This window comes from Balaenoptera acutorostrata, chromosome 1 (genome assembly GCF_949987535.1).
Source record: "Balaenoptera acutorostrata chromosome 1, mBalAcu1.1, whole genome shotgun sequence".
Taxonomy (NCBI): Eukaryota; Metazoa; Chordata; class Mammalia; order Artiodactyla; family Balaenopteridae; genus Balaenoptera; species Balaenoptera acutorostrata.
In genome coordinates this window covers 336,931-357,375 of record NC_080064.1, presented here as the reverse complement: position 1 = coordinate 357,375, position 20,445 = coordinate 336,931, and the positions used below count along the sequence as shown (strand labels likewise).

The 20,445-nt window shown below is 53.5% G+C and overlaps 1 protein-coding gene across 2 annotated transcripts; it reads left to right on the top strand.

Moving 5' to 3' along the window:
• Positions 1 to 277: 277 nt before the first annotated feature.
• On the top strand, positions 278 to 5,373 carry HES4 (hes family bHLH transcription factor 4). Of its 2 annotated transcripts, XM_057532460.1 has the most exons (4): positions 669 to 1,045; positions 1,133 to 1,228; positions 1,317 to 1,404; positions 1,493 to 5,373. In XM_057532460.1, exons 1-4 carry the CDS (start codon positions 938 to 940, stop codon positions 1,876 to 1,878), a joined length of 678 nt encoding a protein of 225 aa, XP_057388443.1. In that variant the 5' UTR covers positions 669 to 937; the 3' UTR covers positions 1,879 to 5,373. The 2 variants fall into 2 exon arrangements, with proteins under 2 accessions (XP_057388437.1, XP_057388443.1); XM_057532454.1 differs by having other exon boundaries at positions 278 to 1,228.
• The last annotated feature ends 15,072 nt before the right edge of the window (positions 5,374 to 20,445 follow it).

Below are 20,445 nucleotides of genomic sequence, written 5' to 3'. Positions count from 1 at the left end.
GCCCGTCCCTCATTTTTTGTGAGCCCTACTTTGCTAGTGCTTGGCTCACTGTTGGGTAATCTGGAAGAGAGTGACATCACCAGCGACCATGACATCACCTCATCTGGCTTGTGTCATCATCTACCTTAACCCTGAGACATCACCAGCCTGCCCAGTGACGGCCTGACATTCTGTTCCATGACGTCATCCTGCCTGACGGATGACGTCACTCCGCCCGCCTTGTGGCATCACCTTCACTGGTCCCGTGATGCCACTCTGCCTGTCTACGACCTTGGCCAGCCAGCCTCTCTCCTGCCCAGCGGCTGGTGTTTCACGTCCACCGTGTCAGGGGCCTCGTGCAGGTGCTGTAGCCGGCGGGGGTCAGATTCGCAGGCCGCGCGGAGGCCCGAGGGCCCGGCTGGGTCCGCGGAGAGCAGAGGCGCGCGGGCCGAGGCTCGCCGGCTCCTCGGGGGCGCCTCACCCGGTCCCCCTCGCGAATTTTCCTTTCAGATTTCCCGCGGCCCCCGCTCGCCCTGAAAGTGAGCCTCGCGCCTCCACCCTCCCGGAGAGGTCCCCTCCCGGCGCACCGCTCGGAACGGGGGAGCGGGCGCGGCGACTTTCCCGCCTCGGCCCGGCGTGGCCAGAGGCGGGCGCGGGCGGGGTGCCCCAGTTCGCCTTTGTCGCCCGCGGGGTCGGTGGGCCGGGAGCGGACGCGTGACTGACAGCCGGCGGGGGCTGCGGCCGGGGGCGGGCTGCCCGGCGCCGGCGGCTCATTGGCTGGCGCGAGTGTGGGAAAGAACGCGGAGCCGGATTCACACGCCCCGCGGCGGCGCTTCCTTAAATAGCCAGGCGGCGGGCTACGCGCGCTCGGTCCCGGAGCCTGGAACCCGCGGGAGAAGGGCTCCGGAAGCCGTGCGTCCGGCCCGCCCTCGGCCCCGGGCGGCGCGGGGGGCGCACCATGCCTGCCGACACCCCGGGGAAGCTGAGGGCCTCGCCGCGGGCGGGAGCGCCGGCCGGTGCCCGCCGGACCCCGGACCAGCCCCGGAGCGCGGCCGAGCACCGGAAGGTGGGGACCCGGCCGGACGCGGTTGGCAGGAGCGGGGGGGAGAGGGGAGCTGACGCCCGCGGGACTCAGCCGCTGCCGGCCCCGCAGTCCTCCAAGCCCGTCATGGAGAAGCGGCGCCGCGCGCGCATTAACGAGAGCCTCGCTCAGCTCCGGAGCCTCCTCCTGGACGCCCTCAGGAAAGAGGTGAGTCGGGGGTGGGAGGGCGAGATCGGGGAGCCTGGAATCCGGGCGCTCCCGGGCTGCCAGCCGCCCACACCGGCCCCGCCCCCAGAGCTCCCGCCGCTCGAAGCTGGAGAAGGCGGACATCCTGGAGCTGACCGTGAAGCACCTGCAGAGCCTGCGGCGCGTGCAGGTGACAGGTGAGCGCGGGCGGCGGCGGCGAGGGGCCTGGGGCCGGAGCCGCCGCCACCGCGGGCCCCGACCGCCTGTCCCCTGCCACCCCCGCAGCCGCCCTCCGCGCCGACCCGGCAGTCCTGGGCAAGTACCGCGCCGGCTTCCGCGAGTGTCTGGCCGAGGTGAATCGCTTCCTGGCCGGCTGCGAGGGCGTCCCGGCCGACGTGCGGTCCCGCCTGCTCGGCCATCTGGCGACCTGCCTGGCCCGGCTGGGGCCCTCGCGCCGCCCGCTTCCACCGGCCCCCGCCGCCGAAGTTCTGGCGCCCGCGGTCTACGCGGGCCGCCCGCCACCGCCGGCCTTCGACGGCCCCTGCCCCTTGCCGCGCTCCGGGGCGGTCTTGGCGCCGCCCTTCCTGCCGGGCCGGACGGGGGCGCCCCTCGCCGCCCCCGGGGCCGCGGCTCAGGGCCGGGGCGCACCCTGGAGGCCGTGGCTGTGGTGAGGTCGCGGCCTCAGAACCCGCTGAGACTGTGCCAGAAAATATTTATTTCCAGAGACCGCGTCGGGAGTTTTGTTTTGCCGTCTTCGTGAAGGGTCCAGTCCGGCAGAGGCCCAGCAGCGGGGTCGGCTGACGTCTTCGCGCGAGCGGGCAGGGCGGGCCGCGGGGGTTCTGCTCCCACCTGGGCCCGCAGGTGCCCGGCGCGCAGGTTCGGCCGGCCTTGCGTTTGCCTGTATCTCACTGCGCTGGAGCCGCGACCCGCCTTGAAGTGGGGAGGAGGGTGTGTGTGAGAGGTCCCTCGGGAGGCTCAGGCAGGACGGTGGCAGTCATCACGTTTTCCAGAACGTCTCCCAGTGCTGGGAAGCAGTCGTGCAGCGTCACTGGGCATGTTCTTCCCCCACTCTCACTCTCGAGGACCCTGGAAGGTGGACACATGTATTTTCACACTGTTGTCTTGGTGCTGAGCTGTGGTGAGGGCTGACTGTCCCTGAAGCTTCGGTTCTGGCCTGTTCCACCTCCTGCCTTCTTGTGGCTCAGCACCAAGCTGCCTGTGCCCGCCCGTGCGTCAAGCCTGCCCCAGGCCAGTGTCTGCCCAGGAGAGGGGTGCCAGCAGGAGAGGGCATCTGAGTCCCAGGGGCAGGGAACGGGGGCCAGCCCGACAAAGGGCACTTAGTGCTGGGGCTCTTCTCCTGCCAGAGTGCAGCCCTGCTGTGTGCCCCATCCTGCCCTGAGAGGGAGGTCCCCCTACAGGACGAAGGAACTGGCGTTGGTCCGGCCTATGCATCAGCACCGGCTGTGTGTTCACCCTACAATACAGCGATCCTAGGTGGCGTTGGGCGTCGCCCCCCCTCCCCACTCCGGGAGTCGCTGTCCTGTGGTCCCAGGCCTCCCCACCGCTGCTGCTGGGGCTGTGCTCCAGGTGCGGTGAGGGGGTGGTCCAAGGCACGCAGCTGGGACTGCGGTGTCTCATCCTGAGCCCTCCTGAGGCTGAGGCAAGATCTGTGTCCCAACCACAGCCAAGTTCATCTGATGGTTGCCGGCCGCCTGCCTGGCCAGGGACCATCACGGAGGAGGAGAGTGAATCACTGCCGGGGCTGGCCTGCCCCTCCCCCAGTGGACCATCAGCTCCCGTGTCCGTGTCGTGTGCAAGGTTCACCTGCCCTCCTGGACTCAGCCGTGCACACCGGCAGGGCCTGCCACGTCCCACCAAGCCAGTTCCTCCCCGACCTCTAGCTGCCTGGTCCATCTCCCTGAGTGTCCAGGGCCCAGGCCAGTGGTCCTGGACAGTTGCAGCCATGCAGGGCAGGTGCCGCACCCTCTGCACACAGGCCCTGGGGAGGCTGGGAGAGCTGGGTCACCAGCAGGACTGTGGGGGAGTTGCTGCTGACCAGCCTGGGAGGCCCTCCCAGCAGGAGCATTGTAGAGGGTCCATTTCAGAAACCAAAGTTCAACTTGGTTGGGGGAGGGGAACTGCTCAGGGAGGGCCTCAGTGCAGGAGGGGAGGGCCGGCGGCTTTGGGATATGAAGCTGGGTGGGTGGGTCCGTGGGTAGGGGGAGCGCCCCACCTGGTGGCCAGAGAGAGAAGGGCTGCCCGGGAAGGTCACCTGGAACTTGGGTCATCACACTCTCCCTTCTCCAGGGAGAGGGTGGTGACAGCGCCAGACCAGACCGCCCCCCCGCCTCCGTCCCTGGGCCTTGCCCCCTTCCTTACTTCCTTACTTCCTGTTCCTGGTCATCTGTTCTCAAGACGCTATTGCCAAAGGGATCTTTGCGCCGAGCGCCCTGTTAGCCCTCCAGGGACCTCAGGCTCTGAGGGAACCACACTGACCCTCAGACAGGCAAGCTCCTCCCGTCTCTATCCCTTTGTACTCACCCCCCCGCGCCGATCTCTCCCCACTTTCTCACCTGAGGCAGCCACCCCAGACCCCGAGGGCTCTGGAGGCCAGGGCCGTGTCTGTGTCACTCGCTCCTGTCCCCAGCACCTGCTTGGAACAGGAAGACGCTCAGGTCGGGCTCAGGCCATACAGACCTCGTTAATTAGCTTGGATGAAAGAGGGGCCCGGAGGTTGGCAGAGGGTGTCGCCCTTGATTAGATTAGGGGCGTGTGCGGAAGCACAGCCGGGCCGAGGCTGGCTGCCCTCCCCACGCTGCCCATCAGCAGTATCCTTGTCTGTGGGAGGAGCCCACACCCCTCTCCCCGCTCAGCCTGGACACCTGCCTCAGCCCCGGAGAGCTGGGCTGGGGTCTCCCCCTCACAGCAGGGGCTCTTCCTCCTCCCACCCTCCCCTCTCTTCCTCCCATTTCCTGCCCCCTCCCATGCCCCAGAGGGGCTCTGGGTAATTCCTCTGTGTCCCTCCACCCCTTTGGCTTGGCTTTTGTCTTGCAGACCTTCCCCGGACAATAATAGAGGAAGCATCTTCTCCGGTGGCTGTGTCTTGCGGGTGGGGGGAGGGGGTGTGTGTGTGGGAGGGATCAGAACTTCCTCCTCCTGCGGGGAGGGTGCGGCCAACTGATCATTTCTCCTCCACTGGCGGGTGGGGCCTCATTCATCTGTGGCCTCCTTCCAGCCCAGTTCCTGGCAGGGACCAAGGGTCAATAAATGTTTGCTGAGTTCATGTGCAAGGTCAGGTGATCTGCCTGCCTCTGTGGGTGTCTCAGCCCTGTGGAGCCCTGTGATGCTGGGCCCCTCTGTCTTGCCTGTGGGGTCAGGGCTTGGGGACCAGACAATGACAGCAAGTCATAGGTGTTTGAAATCTGGAGAAAGAATTAGTCCTCATGGTGACAGAAGTCGGCCTGGCCAGGCCCATGAAACCAGTCACTTGGGAATTTGGGGTGGGGCAGGGCCTGGGGCTGCTTGGAGCCCTGGCTTGTGAGAGGTGAGGGCTTCGCTCCCCCACCAGAACTCCTGCGGTTGCCCGAGTATCTCTAGGCCCCAGCAGCCTCTTCCCCTCCCCTGGCACGCACTGGCATGCCCTGGCTCCAGGACCTGCTCCCTTTTCCCGAGGAAGAAGCTGAGCCCAGAGGGTTCTGCAGCTGTGCCTGGCTACTCTCTGCTCCATGGAGCCCTGGGGACCATACCCGTCCTAGGATGCACCCTTGGGCAAGGAAAGAGGCCCTGGGGTTGATGGCCTCCCAGGAGGCCCCCAAGAGCCCCCACCTGGTATTCAGCCTTGTAAATGTACTGAGGTTGACCTGCGTGACCAGTGAGGGCTTGTAGAAGATGAGGTCGCAGGGGCATCCTGGCCTACCTCTTTGTCTCTCACATTCTCCACTCTGAGGGAGGCCAGCTGTTCTTTGCTATGGAGAGGCCAACAGAGTGTGGTGTTTAGAAGCAGATCCTCCAGCCCTGTCGAGCCTTCAGATGAGACCCCAGCCACTGCTGACATCTCAAGGGCAACCTTGAGAGTCTGAGAGCCAGAACCACCCAGCTGAGCGGCTCCTTGACTCCTATCCCTCAGAAACTGTGCGAGATAATAAATGTCTGTTGTTTTAAACTGCTGAATTGTACGTTAATTTGTCATGCAGCTATAAATAATAATGTTTTATGTAAAATTAAAATAAATATAAATAACAATAGCAATAAACAACTAATGTGCCCACTGCCACCCAGGGCCACCACCATGTGCCCACTTGATGGGGCTGTGGAAGAGGTCAGGCGGGGTGGTACCCAGAAACAGCCGTTGAAGCTGTGGTGAGGAGTGGAGTGGGTTGGCCTGATGTCTGCCTGGAAGTCGCTTCCTTGTGAGCTCCAGCTGGGGGTGCAGGGAAGCCAAGGCCCATCCCTGTGGCTTCTGGGCAGGGCAGGGGGCCATTTCTGTTCTGATAACTGACAGGGCATGGCGTTGGGGATTCATGGGCCCCAGACTTCAAACAAGGAGAGGTGTGGGAGATTCTCTGTGCTGAGACCCACAGAACCCAACCTGCCCCAGGGCCACGCTGACCTGCCCTCAATGGGCATGTCAGCCCTTTTTGCAGCCTGTTATCTATGATGACCAAGAAGCAACTGGCTGCTGCTGCTTCAAAGGTGTCTCTTCCTGGTGGACTGCCTGACCCTGACACGCATCTGGTGGCTTTGGGCTCCCACTTCAGAGAAGGAATCCCCATGTCTGTGTGGGGAGGTGGGGGCCCACTTCCTGCCTTCCCATCCTTACCCACGAGTGGGCCAGAGGCTGGTGGGGAGGAGGGCTTCCCCAGCTGCACCCTTCCCCTCACCCATGGTCCCCCCAGCACCCCTTGCCTTGTCTAGCACAGTGGGGTAGGGCTCAGCAGCTCTGGATGTGGGGAGGCAACTCTGTCCTCTCCTGGCCCCTACGCCCACCCCCCAACATATGAGCTGACCACGGCCTGGGCCATAAACGCACATCCAGGGGCCGGGGGCTGGCCGGGCTCCAGCCGGAGCACCCCCAGCTCCTGGCCCTCCCTTTTCATGGCCTCTCAAGGCTCCAGGCCTGTGGGGCCCTGGGCTTGGGCTTTCCCTGCCAACCTAAGGTCAGAAAAGTGTTAGGCAGGACCTGGCCAAGCTTCTTCCTCTACTTGGATCAGGAGGCTGGCTCTGGATGAAATGCCAGGTGGGACAGGGCATCATCTGGCTGTGTGTACATGGGACTTTCTTCTCTCCGTGTCCCTAGGAGTTTGTTGAATTAAGAGGTGAGGGTAACATCCCAGGACTGAGCTGACCGGTCTGCCCACTTGGAGTCTGCAATCTTTGGTCGGACGTTTCCAGAGCAGAGACCAGGTCCAATGGACTAAATGTGTCCACAACCCTCACCGCCCCCCGCCTTCCCTGCTAATTCATATGTTGAAACCTACCCCCCAAGGTGGTGGCCTTAAGAGGGGCCTCTGGGAGGGGATGGGGGTCATGGAATGGGATTAGTGCCCTTACAGAGGGACGAGACGGGAGAGCTTTCGCCTACCCTATCGGCCATGTGAAGACACAGCCGGAAGGCAGGCTTTGCGCCTGGAAGAGGTCCTCATGGGAACCCGCCCGTGCTGGTACCAGCCTCTGGGTCCATGATGAATACATTTCTTTCTTTTTTAAAAAATAAATTTATCTATTTATTTGTTTTTATTTTGGGCTGCGTTGGGTCTTCGTTGCTGCGTGTGTGGGCTTTCTCTAGTTGCCGCGAGCGGGGGCTACTCTTCGTTGCGGTGCGTGGGCTTCTCATTGTCGTGGCTTCTCTCGTTGCAGAGCACGGGCTCTAGGCATGTGGGCTTCAGTAGTTGTGGCTCATGGGCTCTAGAGCGCAGGCTCAGTAGTTGTGGCTTGCGGATTCTAGAGCTCAGGCTCAGTAGTTGTGGTGCACTTACTCAGTAGTTGTGGCTCGCAGGCTCTAGAGCGCAGGCTCAGTAGTTGTGGCGCACGGGCTTCGTTGCTCCGCGGCATGTGGGAGCTTCCCGGACCAGGGCTCGAACCCGTGTCCTCTGCATTGGCAGGCGTATTCTCAACCACTGCGCCACCAGGGAAGACCGATGAATACATTCCTATTATTGATTTGTCCTGTTGCAGCAGCCGGGCTGACCAGGACGCCTGGGCTTGATGTTACCGAGCAGACTGGAGGCTGGAGGTAGCGGCTGACTTTCCAGAACTCGCTGGGACAAACGCCTGCCCCCTCGTGGGGACAGAAACTAAGGTTTCGGGTGCCTGGGCTGATGCTCCTTGTTCACGGGGCCCCTCCCTGCCGCACAGATTTGACTTGTGTGGTAAAGGCAGCTTCTTCCTGGGTGGGGAAGAGTCCCAGCCTGAGCCCAGAATCCTGGGGAAGGTCTGGGCCACCCCAGCGTGGAGCTCGGGAGTGTGTGTAGAGTAAATGGAATGATGCCTGTAACGTGTCAACAAAAATTCAATTAACTATCAAGGTAAGAAGGAAAAAAGGGAATTTTATTGGAGCCAAACTGCGGACTCTAACCTGGGAAGCAGATTCTCAGAAAACCCCGAGAACTGTTGCGCCTGTTACAAGTAGAACGCATAGTCATACACTGCTTTTTTTTTTTTTGGCCATGCTGCACAGCTTGTGGGGTCTCAATTCCCTGATCAGGGATTGAACCCGGGCCATGGCAGTGAAAGCTTGGAATCCTAACCACTAGGTCACCAAGGAACTCCCCTCATATACGTTTTTTTTTTTTTTAATTAATTAATTAATTTATTTTTATGTTTGGCTGTGTTGGGTCTTCGTTTCCGCATGAGGGCTTTCTCTAGTGGCGGCGAGCGGGGGCCACTCTTCATCGCGGTGCGCGGGCCTCTCACCATCGCGGCCTCTCTTGTTGCGGAACACAAGCTCCAAACGCGCAGGCTCAGTAGTTGTGGCTCACGGGCCTAGCTGCTCCGCGGCATGTGGGATCTTCCCAGACCAGGGCTCGAACCCGTGTCCCCTGCATTGGCAGGCAGATGCTCAACCACTGCACCACCAGGGAAGCCCCATATATGTTTTTGAGACAAAGGCTCTCACATCAAAATGACCTACTGATATTTTACATAAAGGTCACTAAGGATACATAGTCCAGGTAAACACCCACAAAGGAGCAGCAAGTCACCATGACCCCCTCCAGAACTGGGAAAGAACTCTATTTTTTTTTTTTTTTTAGATGATTTTTTTTAAGATTTATTTTTGGCTGCATTGGGTCTTCGTTGCTGTGTGCGGGCTTTCTCTAGTTGTGGCGAGCAGGGGCTACTACTCTTCGTTGCGGTGTGCGGGCTTCTCATTGTGGTGGCTTCTCTTGTTGTGGAGCACAGACTCTAGGCACGTGGGCTTCAGTAGTTGTGGCACATGGGCTCAGTAGTTGTGGCGCACGGGCTCAGTTGCTCCGCGGCATGTGGGATCTTCCCAGACCAGGGCTCGAACCCGTGTCCGCTGCATTGGCAGGCAGGTTCTTAACCACTGCGCCACCAGGGAAGCCCAGGGACTCTATTCTTTAAGAAGTTACATTGCTGGCATCAGAAGAAAAAAATGGATCTTTCCGGTGGAGCAGGCGCCCCACCTTGGCGGAGCTCTGGCTCGCGTGTGATGCAGATGCACGTGGCGGGTCAGGGAGGGAGGAGGCGCCAACAAACACACGGAGAGAATCTTATGTTTAATTTTCTCTTGTCCTGCCTTAAAATATAAGTTGTTTTTTTTTTGGCCGTGCTGCAGGGCTTGCAGGATCTTAGTTCCCCGACCAGGGATCGAACCCGGGCCCCAGCAGTGAGAGTGCTGAGTCTCACCACTGGACTGCCAGGGAATTCCCAAAATATAAGTTTTATTTCATCAAGTGTCCCAGCCCCAAAGGGTGCCTAGAGCTCGGTGGCTGTGCTGACAGGGCCCGCAGCTGTGAGCGGTGCAGCTGTGACGCTGCTGCAGGTTTCTCAGCTGCGTCACTGGAGCGGTGATGTGGTCTTGAGGGAAGTCAGGAGGGGGGAGGGGAAAGGGAGACAGTTACCGCTTGTTCCTGGAGCACACCTGCCTCTGGGCTCTCGGTACAGTAACCAGCCCACTAGAACTCGTCTCCACCTGGGCAGGTAACTGAGGAGAACAAACGCACAGAGCCAGAGACCCACCGCCTACCTCATGGTCAGGACACACAGTCAATAAATCGAGTCGGACACAGAGGCCTGTCAGAGCCGGCCAGGGCCCTCCCCACAGAGACTCAGGCCTCCTCAGTCTGCTCTGTGTTTGGAGTACCTGCAGGTCCACGCGGGGCGCCTGTGCAGGAGAGCCTCGAGCCCCCCACCAGTGGTTCAGGGATACGCCTGACACAGCCCGGGACTGAACCCTCCCTCTGCTGTCACGGTGACCTTGCGTGTTGCCACTGTGTGTCGCAAAATCTCAGATGCCAGACGGGGTTAGTAATAGTGCCTGCCTGTGGAGCTAGGTGGTTGAGAGGATTAAATAAAACAAATAATCTGCATTATGACTGCTTCCAGCCAAGACTGAGTAGCAGGGACCAGATTTACCCTTCTGCCTAAAACAATTAGAAAACTGGTTAAAATATATGAACCTGCAGACCGTGAAAAAGAGTGCTCCCTGGGCTTCCCTGGTGGCGCAGTGGTTGAGAATCCGCCTGCCAATGCAGGGGACACGGGTTCGAGCCCTGGTCCGGGAAGATCCCACATGCCGCGGAGCAACTAAGCCCGTGCGCCACAACTACTGAGCCTGCGCTCTAGAGCCCGCGCACCACAACTGCTGAACCCGCGTGCCACAACTACTGAAGCCCGCGTGCCTAGAGCCCGTGCTCCGCAACAAGAGAAGCCACTGCAATGAGAGGCCTGCGCACCTCAACGAAGAGTAGCCCCCGCTCGCCGCAACTGGAGAAAGCCCGCGCGCAGAAACAAAGACCAAACACAGCCAAAAATAAATAAATTTTAAGAAAGCCCAGCTCTTTAAAAAAAAAAAAAAAGCGGTCCCTGAGAAGTGGAAAAGAAATGAAGTGAGCCCTATACTGCCCCAGCTGACTGCTTGGAGACAGTTTCCAGGCCACGGTGCAGGGCAGGAAGCCAGGCAGACTCCCTGAGTTAAGGAGGAGGAGCTGACAGTCCTGGGGGACCAATGTAGCTGGAGTTCATAGGACAGGGGGTCAGAAGGAAGAGCGGTGGTGCCAGAGACAGAACTCCAGAGAGCTGCAGGGGTTCCCCCTCAAACCTGATCAGAACGTCCTTGTGCGGAAACTCCTCCAGGCCAGGGAGAGGACCACCCAAAGAATTAGATGGCAACCCCTGAGTTCACACAGGGCCAGACACAGTTCCAGTCTCCACTAGCCAGAATGGAAACCCCATAACTACAGGGCAGGTGGCAGAGTGCCCAGCAGGGTCTTGTCCATAGGTTAGACACTGTTCTAGGCCTGCCCAACAAAGTTTACAAACAAGACCTGAAAGGATCAAACTGCTTCCAAATAACAGCCGCACCCAGAACAGAGCTCAAGAATGTTTATAGTAGTATAAAAATATCCAGCACCCAACACATTAAAATTCACAATGTCTGGCATCCAGTAAAAATTTACCAGGCATGCAGAGAAGCAGGAAAATCTGACCCATAATGAGAAAGTTCAATCAATTGAAAGCACCCTAGAAATGTCACAGATGATAGACAAGGACATTAAAACAGTTGTTATAGCTGCACTTCACATGACTGAGAAGCTAGAGGAAAGACTGAATGTCTTGGAGACATTGAAGGTACAAAAACCTCAACTGAACTTTTGGAAAATTATGATGTCTGATGTAAGAAATACATTGGGTGGGAGTAATGCAGACTAGAGATTAGACATTGAAGAGAAAACTATTAGTAAACTGCAAACATAAAAATAAAAACTATTGGGCTTCCCTGGTGGCGCAGTGGTTGAGAATCTGCCTGCTAATGCAGGGGACACGGGTTCGCGCCCTGGTCTGGGAAGATCCCACATGCCACGGAGCAACTAGGCCCGTGAGCCACAACTACTGAGCCTGCACGTCTGGAGCCTGTGTTCCGCAACAAGAGAGGCCACGATAGTGAGAGGCCCGTGCACCGCGATGAAGAGTGGCCCCCGCTTGCCGCAACTACAGAAAGCCCTAGCACAGAAACGAAGACCCAACATAGCAATCAATCAATCAATCAATCAATAAATCTTTAAAAATAAAAAAAAATTAAAAAAAAATAAAAACTATTGGAAATAAAACAGAGATTTAAAAAGTGGGGGCTGGGGGAAGAAAAGAGCAGTAGTGAGCTGTGGTCAACGTCAAGGGCCTGACATACACGTAATTAGCATCTCAGAGGAGGGGGGAAGGTGAGAAACATTTGAAGAAATAATGACTGGAAGTTTTACAATCTTGACATAAATGATAAACCCACAGATCCAAGAAGCTCAAGGAAACTCAAGCACAAGAAGTTTGTTTATTTATTTATTTATTTATATTTATTTATTTGGTTGCCCCGGCTCTTAGTTGCAGCAGGTGGGCTCCTTAGTTGCGGCTTGTGAGCTCCTTAGTTGCAGCTCGCTGGCTCCTTAGTTGTGGCATGCGAACTCTTAGTTGCGGCATGCATGTGGGATCTAGTTCCCAGGGATCGAACCCAGGCACCCTGCATTGGGAGCACAGAGTCTTAACCACTGCACCACCAGGAAAGTCCCAAGCACAAGAAGTTTGAAGAAAATTGCATCAAGGAACATCATAATCAAATTGCTAAAACACAGCAATAAAACAATGATTTCTGCTCTCACAACTTCTAGTCAGAGGTGTGGGCATAATGAAGATGAAGATTCACCAAACAAGCTCTATACATTGGTTACCTGTGTACCTGTCACCACTTTCAAAAATCTACAGGCAGTTAATGTGGATGAGAACTATCTGCTGATTGTCCAGTAAAATTATAGAACTGCCAAAACAAAACCAAAACCAAAACAAACAAACAAAAAACAAAAGGTGTGGGAAGTTCTAGCCAGGCCAACTAGGCAAGAAAATGAAATAAAATACATCCATATTGGAAAAAAGTAAAACTATCTACGTTCAAATGACATGATCTTATATGTAGAAAATTCCATGGAATGCACTAAGAAAAACTGTTAGAACTAATGAATGAATTAAGCAAGGTTGCAGGGTACAAGATCAATATTTTAAAATCAGTTATATTTCTATACGTTTTCAACAAACAATATGAAAATGAAATAAGAAATCGATTCAATTTATAATAACATCAAAAAGACTACAACATTTATGAATAAATTTAATAAAAGAAGTGCAAAACTTATACTTTGAAAACTATACAATATTGTTGAAAGAAATTAAAGAAGACCTAAATAAATGGAAAGATATTCCACATTCATGGATTGGAAGATTTAACATTGTTAAGGTGACAGTACTTCCCAAATTGATCTATAGATTCAACACAATCTCTTCAAAGTTCCAGTTAACATGTCTGCAGAAATTGACAAGCTGCTCCTAAAATTCATATGGAAATCCAAGGGACCCAGAATATCCAAAACAATCTTGAAAAAGAACAAAGTTGGAGGACTCAAACTTCCTGATTCCAAAAGTTACTACAAAGCTACAATAATCAAGACAGTGTGGTACCAGCATGAGGTTGAACACATTGATTGATGGAATAGAATTCAGAGCTCAGAAATAAGCCTTCACTTTTAGTCACTTGGTTGTCAACAAGGATGCCAAGACAATCCAGTAGAAGAAAGAACAGTTTCTTCAACAAATTGTGCTGGGACATCTGAATATCCATATGCAAAAGAATATAGTTGAACCCCTTCCTCACACCATACAGAAAAATTAACTAAAAATGGATGATATACATAAATGTAAGAGCTAAAACTATAAAACACTTAGAAGAAAATACAGGAGTAATTCTTCATGACCTTGGGTCAGGAAGGACCTGAAGTCAGGTCCAGAAGACAAAGCCTTCTTGGATATGTTTCCAAAAACAAAAGTGACTAAAGATAAAAAAAAAAAAAAAAAAAGATAAATTGGACTTCATAAAAATTAAAAACTTTTGGCTTCAAAGGAGATTATTGAAAAAGTGAGGGACTTCCCTGGTGGCGCAGTGGTTAAGAATCCACCTGCCAATGCAGGGGACGAAGGTTCGAGCACTGGTCCGGGAAGATCCCACATGCTGTGGAGCAGCTAAGCCCGTGAGCCACAACTGCTGAGCAACCCCCACTTGCCATAACTAGAGAAAGCCCGCACACAGCAACGAAGACCCAATGCAGCCAAAAATAAATAAATACATTAAAATAAATTGAAAAAAAAACCAAACTGGATTGTTTAAAAAAAAAAAAGAAAAAATGAAAGACACATAGAATGGGAGAAAATATTTGCAAAACATACTGACAAGAGGTTTGTATTTAAAATATATAAATAACTCTCTCAACTCAATAATAAGACAACCCAACTAAAAAATTGGAGAAAAATCTTAATAGACATTTCTCCAAAGATATATAAATGGCCAATAAACACACAAAAAGATGCCTGACATCATCAACCACCAGGGAAATTTAAATCAAACCACAATGAGATACCACTTCATACCCACTAGGGTAGCTATAATTAAAAAGACAGATGGTAACAAGTATTGGTGAGCTTGTGGAGAAATTGGAACACTTATACATTGTTCATAGGAATGCAAAATGGTGCAGCCACTTTAGAAAAGTGTTTGGAAGTTCCTCAGAAGGTTAAATGTAGAATTACCATTTGACCCAGCAATTACACTCCTGGGTACATACTCAAGAGAAATGAAAACACGTCTACACAAAAATGTGTGCATAAATGTTCACAGCAGCATTATTCATAATAGCCAAGAAGTGGAAATAACCCAAATGTCCATCAACTGATGAATGGATACATTTAAAAATGTGCTAGGGAACTTCCGTGGCAGTTCAGTGGATAAGACACCATGCTTTCACTGCAGGGGATGTGGGTTCAAACCCTGGTTGGAGAACTAAAATCCCACATGCTGCTCGGCATGGCCAAAAAGATAAATAAATAAATAAATAATAATACATACATACATAAAATTTATTTACATATCTTACATATCTTATTATTTACATATCTTACATACCTACACACACATAAAATGTGCTATATCCATACAATGGAACATTCTTTGGCAACAGAAAGGAATGAAGTTCTGATACATGCTACGACATGGATGAACCTTGAAAAGATTATGCCGGGTGAAAGAAGCCAGACACAAATGGCCACATACCGTGTGAGTCCATTTACATGAAATGTCCACGATAGGCAAATTGGTATAAAGTAGATTAGTGGTTGCCCACAGCTGGGGTGGAGGTCCAGGGAAATGGGGAATGACTACATATGGGGGTATGGGGTATCCTTGTGGGGTGATGAAAATGTTCTAAATTTGTTTATATTGATGGTTGCACAACTCTGACTATACTAAAAACTATTTAATTTAAATGGGTGAATTGCATGGGGTGTAAATTATATATCAATAAAACTGTTAACCCCTTCCCTGTAAAAACAGCAGTAAAGAGAAGGTTTTAAGAGCCTCTATGGAAAAAAAGACATGATATATATGGAGGAACAAGGGTAAATGATGGCTGATTTCTTGTTGGAAACAATGCATGTGAGGAGACAGTGGAACTAGATCTTTACCGAAAGTAAAAACTATCAACCTAGAATCCTAGAAACAGAGCCACCCATACCTATATGGTCAGCTGACTTTCAACAGAGGTGCTAAGACAATTCAGTGGAGAAAGGGGAGAGTCTTTTCAACAAATGGTATAGGTACTATTGGATATCCATACACAAATAAAATAATCTGGAGCCATATCTTTACACCATATACACAAATTAACTCAAAATGGATCATAGACCTAAATGTAAAACCTAAAACTAAAAAAAACTTCTTGGAGAAAATTTAGAAAATCTTTGTGATCTTTGGTTAGGCGAAGATTTCTTAGATACAACCAAAAGAACAATCCATGAGAGAAAAATGGATAAAAAATGGATAAATTGGAATTCATCAAAATTAAGAACTTCTGCTCTTCAAAAGATATTGTTCAGAAAATGAAAAGATGAGCCACAGACTAGAAGGAAATAATTTCATATCACGTAACTGATGAAGAACTTATGTAAAGAATATATAAAGAACTCTTAAGACTCAACAATAAGAAAACAAATAACCCAATGAAGAAAATGGGCAGAAGATTTGATCAGTCATTTCATGGAAGAAGATATATGGATGCATTTATTTATTTATTTATTTTAAAAATGTTTTTGCCACGCAGCTTGTGGGATCTCAGTTCCCCAACCAGGGATCAAACCCAGGCCCTCGGCAGTGAAAGCGCCAAGTCCTAACCACTAGACCACCAGGGAATTTCTTGGATGCATTTAAACACAGGAACAGATGCTCAGCTTTAGTCATTAAGGAAATGCAAATTAAAACCACAATGAGGGACTTCCCTGGTGGCGCAGAGGTTAAAACTCCACACTCCCAATGCAGGGGACCCGGGTTCGATCCCTGGTCAGGGAACTAGATCCCATATGCATGCTGCAACTAAGAGTTTGCATGCCACAACTAATGAGCCCACGTGCCACAACTAGGGAGCTGGTGAGCCGCAACTAAGGAGCCCGCCTACCACAACTAAGACCTGGCACAACCAAATAAATAAATAAAATTAAAAAATAAAATAAAATACCCTCTTTAATAATCGTTTTTAAAAAAGCAAGCAAACAAACAAAAACAAAAAACAAGAAAACCCCACAATGAGACAGTACTAACCATCTACTAGAATGGTAAAGTTAAAAAGTCTGACCAGACCTAGTGCTGGTGCGGATATGGAGCAACAGGAACTCTCAGGAACTCCTGGTCGGGATGAAAAAATGGTAACCACGCTGGAAAAACAGTTTACCCAAGAGAAATGCAAGCACATGTTCACACAAAGACTTAAACACAAATGTTTGTAGCATAGCCCCAAATGTCCATCAACAGGTGAAGGGATAAACAAATCTTGGCATGTCCAACAATGGGACACTACTTATTAATTATAAGAAGAACTATTGGCATACACAGTGGCATAGATGAATCTCAAAGTAATTATGCTCAGTGACAGAAGCCAGTCATACTGCACTCTTTTGTACTACACCAACGAGTGCCTACTGTATGATCCCATTTACATGAAGTTCTGGACGGTGCCACCCAACTGCGGTGACAGAAGGGAGAGAAGGCCCACGTGGCTGCCTGGGCAGAGGGGGGCGTCAGAAAGGGCACAGGAACCCTTGGGGTGGCGGGCGTTTCACTCTCAGGAGTGTGGTGATGGCTTCCTGGGTGAATACACATGTCAAAACTTAGCTAACTTTACACTTTAAAGTGTAAAGTTTATGTGGAGTTTATCATATTAAATTATACATCAATAAACTATTAAAAGATGAAAAGTCAAAAACCCATAATCTGTGTAAAGCATTTAAGACTTCCAGGCGTGTAATAGCTGCTCGTTGAAAGTCGGCTCTTATTTTTGAGGGCTAATGTCTCAAGGTCAAGGGCTCAAAGGGGGCTAAGTGGCTTCGGGAAGGGGCCCTGGCGCCCCCAAACGCACCGCCCTCTCAGAGCCAGGCGCCGACGGCGCTGCTCTGCCGACTTCCGGTGGAGCCCGCTCGCCCTCTGGTGGCGTCCGGCGGTACCGCAGGCCGCGTGCCCGGCGACACCACTCCCCGGCGGCTCCTCCAGCCCGTCCGTCTACACCCGCTCGCGGGCCTCCACAGAGACTTAAGGCCCCCAGCGCGGAGCTGGGTCAGAAGCGCGCAGATGCCCGTGTGCTCCAGAGCCCTTCCCACGAGGAGGCCCATGATTGGGGGGCGAGGAGACGGAGGGGACGCCTCGGGTAACTCCAGCCACAGCTGGTCTTCAGAAGGAACCAGCTCCACCGCGCCCTCCCCACAGCCTCCCCTCGGGTCCTGTACTGGCTTCTTCCAGGGCAGCCATGGCAACTGTAGAAAAGCCCCTGCCCCAAACCCTCCCAGCTTCCTCTGTCTGGGGAGTCCATGGGGGGCTCTGCTGCTGTGGCCCTGTAGACAGACAGACACACGCGTGTGCACCACGGAGTCGTGATGTGGCGCTGGGCCAACTGGTGTCCACGTGGAAACAAAAGGTGTGACAGGACCCCCGTCACCCACCAGCCACGAATATCAGTACCATGCGGTTTGTAGTCGCGGTGGGTGAGAAAGGTAAAACGGTGGAGCTCTAAAAACGTGGAAGGGTGTGGCGAAACCTTCGTGACTTTTGGGGGCAGGCAAAGAGCTCTGTAAAAAGACAGAAACAGGGCTTCCCTGGCGGCACAGTGGTTAAGAATCCACCTGCCAATGCAGGGCACACGGGTTCGAGCCCTGGTCCCGGAAGATCCCACACGCCGCGGAGCAACTGGGCCCACGAGCCACAACTACTGAGCCTGTGCACCTAGAGCCCGTGAGCCACAACTACTGAGCCTGTGCACCTAGAGCCCGTGCTCGGCAACAAGAGAAGCCACCGCAAGGGGAAGCCTGCGCACCGCAACGAAGAGTAGCCCCCGCTCGCCACAACTAGAGAAAAGCCCGCGCGCAGCAACAAAGACCCAATGCAGCCGAGAATAAATAAATAATTAATTAATAAAAAAAGACAGAAACAGTGATAAGCATAAAGAAAATTGTTGATAATTTGGACTATGTTAAAATTTAAAACTTCTGTTCATCAAAAGGCACTGTTAAGAGGTTGAAGAGTTGAGATGGGGGGGAGATATTCATAGTACAAATATTCAAAACAGAATCCTTACCCAGAATGGGTAACAAACTCCTGCAGATCAATAAGAAAAAGGCATAGAAAAGAGGCAGAAGCACTGAAGAGACATCTTCACAAAGGAAGATGCCAGTGGGGACTTCCTTGCTGGTCCAGCGGTTAAGACTCTGTGCTCCCAATGCAGGGGTCCAGGGGTTCGATCCCTGGTCAGGGAACTAGATCCCACACGCTGCAACGAAGATCCTGACTGCCGCAACTAAAGACCCGGTGCAGCCAAATAAATAAATAAATATTAAAAAAGAAAATGACAGTGGCCAGTAACTTCATTCTTCAGGGAAGTGTTGCACCAGGCGGTGACAGGCCGTGGGCAGTGTGGGCGCAGACACACTGGAGCGAGGGCACAGCCACCCCACAAGACTGTTGGGCAGTGTCCTCTAGAGCTGGACAAACACCTCGGACCCCACGACCCTCCAAGCCCGCCAACAGGAATGTTCCAGAATGTTCATAGCATGACTCGGAAGAGCTGCAAACTGGAAATGACCCGAGTCTCCATCCACAGGAAGGCGATGCACGGGTCACACACGGACCACCCTCAGCGGCGAAGTTGACCAACACAGCCTTAGCCACCGAGTTCAGAGCCTGATGAGCAGGGAAGAGGACTGTGGGGTGATTAGAAGACAGGGGTACTGGTCTCCGCCCCGTTCCAGCACAGAGTGCCTGAAAACCAGGGAATTTCCTGCTGAGAGCCCAGGAGCATCTTTTGTTCTAATGAGGCTCCTGTGGGGGCTGGTCACCAGAAAGACCAAGCCTGATGAGAAGCGTGGAATTTTCAGCCCCGCCCCCATCCTCTGGAGAAAGGAGAGGGGCTGAAAATGGGGTTAATAATCGATCATGGCTGTGTGAAGAAGCCTCCACAAAATCCCGAGCGCTGGAGATGGGTGGAGCCGCGTCCACGCCCCTTCCCGCGAAGCCCTGCCCGTCTCCCAACCTGGACCCTCACCTGCATCCTTCACCCTACCCTCTTATAATGAGCTGGTGAGCGTTAGTGAACGTCTCCCTGAGTTCTCTGAGCTCCTCTAGCAAATTAATTGAATCTGAGGGGCAGTGGGTCATGGGAATCTCACATTTGTAGCCAAGTCGGACAGAAGTGGTGGGTGACCTGGGGACCTGCTCCTTGCCATTGGCGTCTGAAGCTGGGGGCAGCCTGTGGGACTGAGCCCCTGAGCATCTCCAGATATTATCAGAATTGAGTTAACCTGTCGGACACGCAGCTGATGTCACCGAATTGCCTGGCGTGGGTCAGCCCCCACCCCCCACGCACACTTTTGGCGACCAGTAAAGGAGACTCACAGGAGAGACACAGGAGGGAAACCTGGGTTTTCCCAACACACAGAGGCAGCGAGGAGAGACCCCAGACCAGGCTTGCCCACGTGGGGTGGCCGAGAATGCCACCCGACCTTGCTCTTCCGGGGTGACTCGGCCTCCTCCACTCAAAGCCTCGGCTGTCGTGGTCCCCACCTGCCCGGTCTCAATCCCCTGGACCCTCCTCAGAGGCCACCCTCCTCTCCACTCTAGGTCCTTCTTAAGATGTGTTGCTGTCGGAAATGATCCTGTTTACCTGTTAGTTTTGCTGTTTGCTGTCCAGCCCCCCCACTCCCTCCTCTGTCCCCAGCGGGAGGCGTGTGTATCACAGTGGCCAGGCTGCGGATAGGCAACACCAGCCTCGAGGGCAGGATGGCTCCGCGCAGGGCTTTGGGGCCCAACTCTGCCACTTACTAGCTGTGTGGCTATGGACAACTCACTCACCCTCTCTGTGCCTTACCAAGCTCAACTGTGAAAGAGGGTCCTCCTGGCGTCCCTCTCAGGATGGACACATTTTGGAAAAGTGCTCAGGGGACTGGGCAGGGTGGTGCCTGTAAGGGGCTGTTCTCAGAGGCCATGTCTCCTGCCCGGCTCCTCCTGGTGACCTGCGGGTGGCAGCACCAGACCCCTGCTCCTGGAGAGACAGACTGCGTTGCCACCCCCGCCTTGGGCCCGGCTTGCAGGAGCCTAGGTCGGGAGAGGTGCTGGCAGGAGTGACCAGCTCTCCCCTGACCCCTCCCAGCCCTCTTCAGAGGCCCACTCCCATGTGGGTGCCTGCACTGAGAGCCCTCAAGGACCCCACTTGTCTCCCAAGCCCCACTGGCAGCTTCACGATGCTGCCAGGGGAGGGGCCAGAGCAGGGAGGTGCAAACCCTGACCCAGGTTGGCAGTGGCCACGTCCAAATGACCTCTAGGAACGTTCCAGGACCGGTCACTTCCTGGCTCATCACTCGGAGGCTCCCTCTGTTCCCCACAGGTGTCAGGGTGAAGCTCTGGGACCCAGAAGCACCCGGGCTGGTCTTGGGGGGCT

Bases quoted from the DNA above. Each gene is read 5' to 3' on its own strand.
- HES4 (XM_057532454.1), top strand. From the start codon at position 938: ATGCCTGCCGACACCCCGGGGAAGCTGAGGGCCTCGCCGCGGGCGGGA. The intron at 1,229-1,316 runs GTGAGTCGGGGG...CCCCGCCCCCAG, and splicing joins TGGACGCCCTCAGGAAAGAG to AGCTCCCGCCGCTCGAAGCT. The intron at 1,405-1,492 runs GTGAGCGCGGGC...CCACCCCCGCAG, and splicing joins GCGGCGCGTGCAGGTGACAG to CCGCCCTCCGCGCCGACCCG.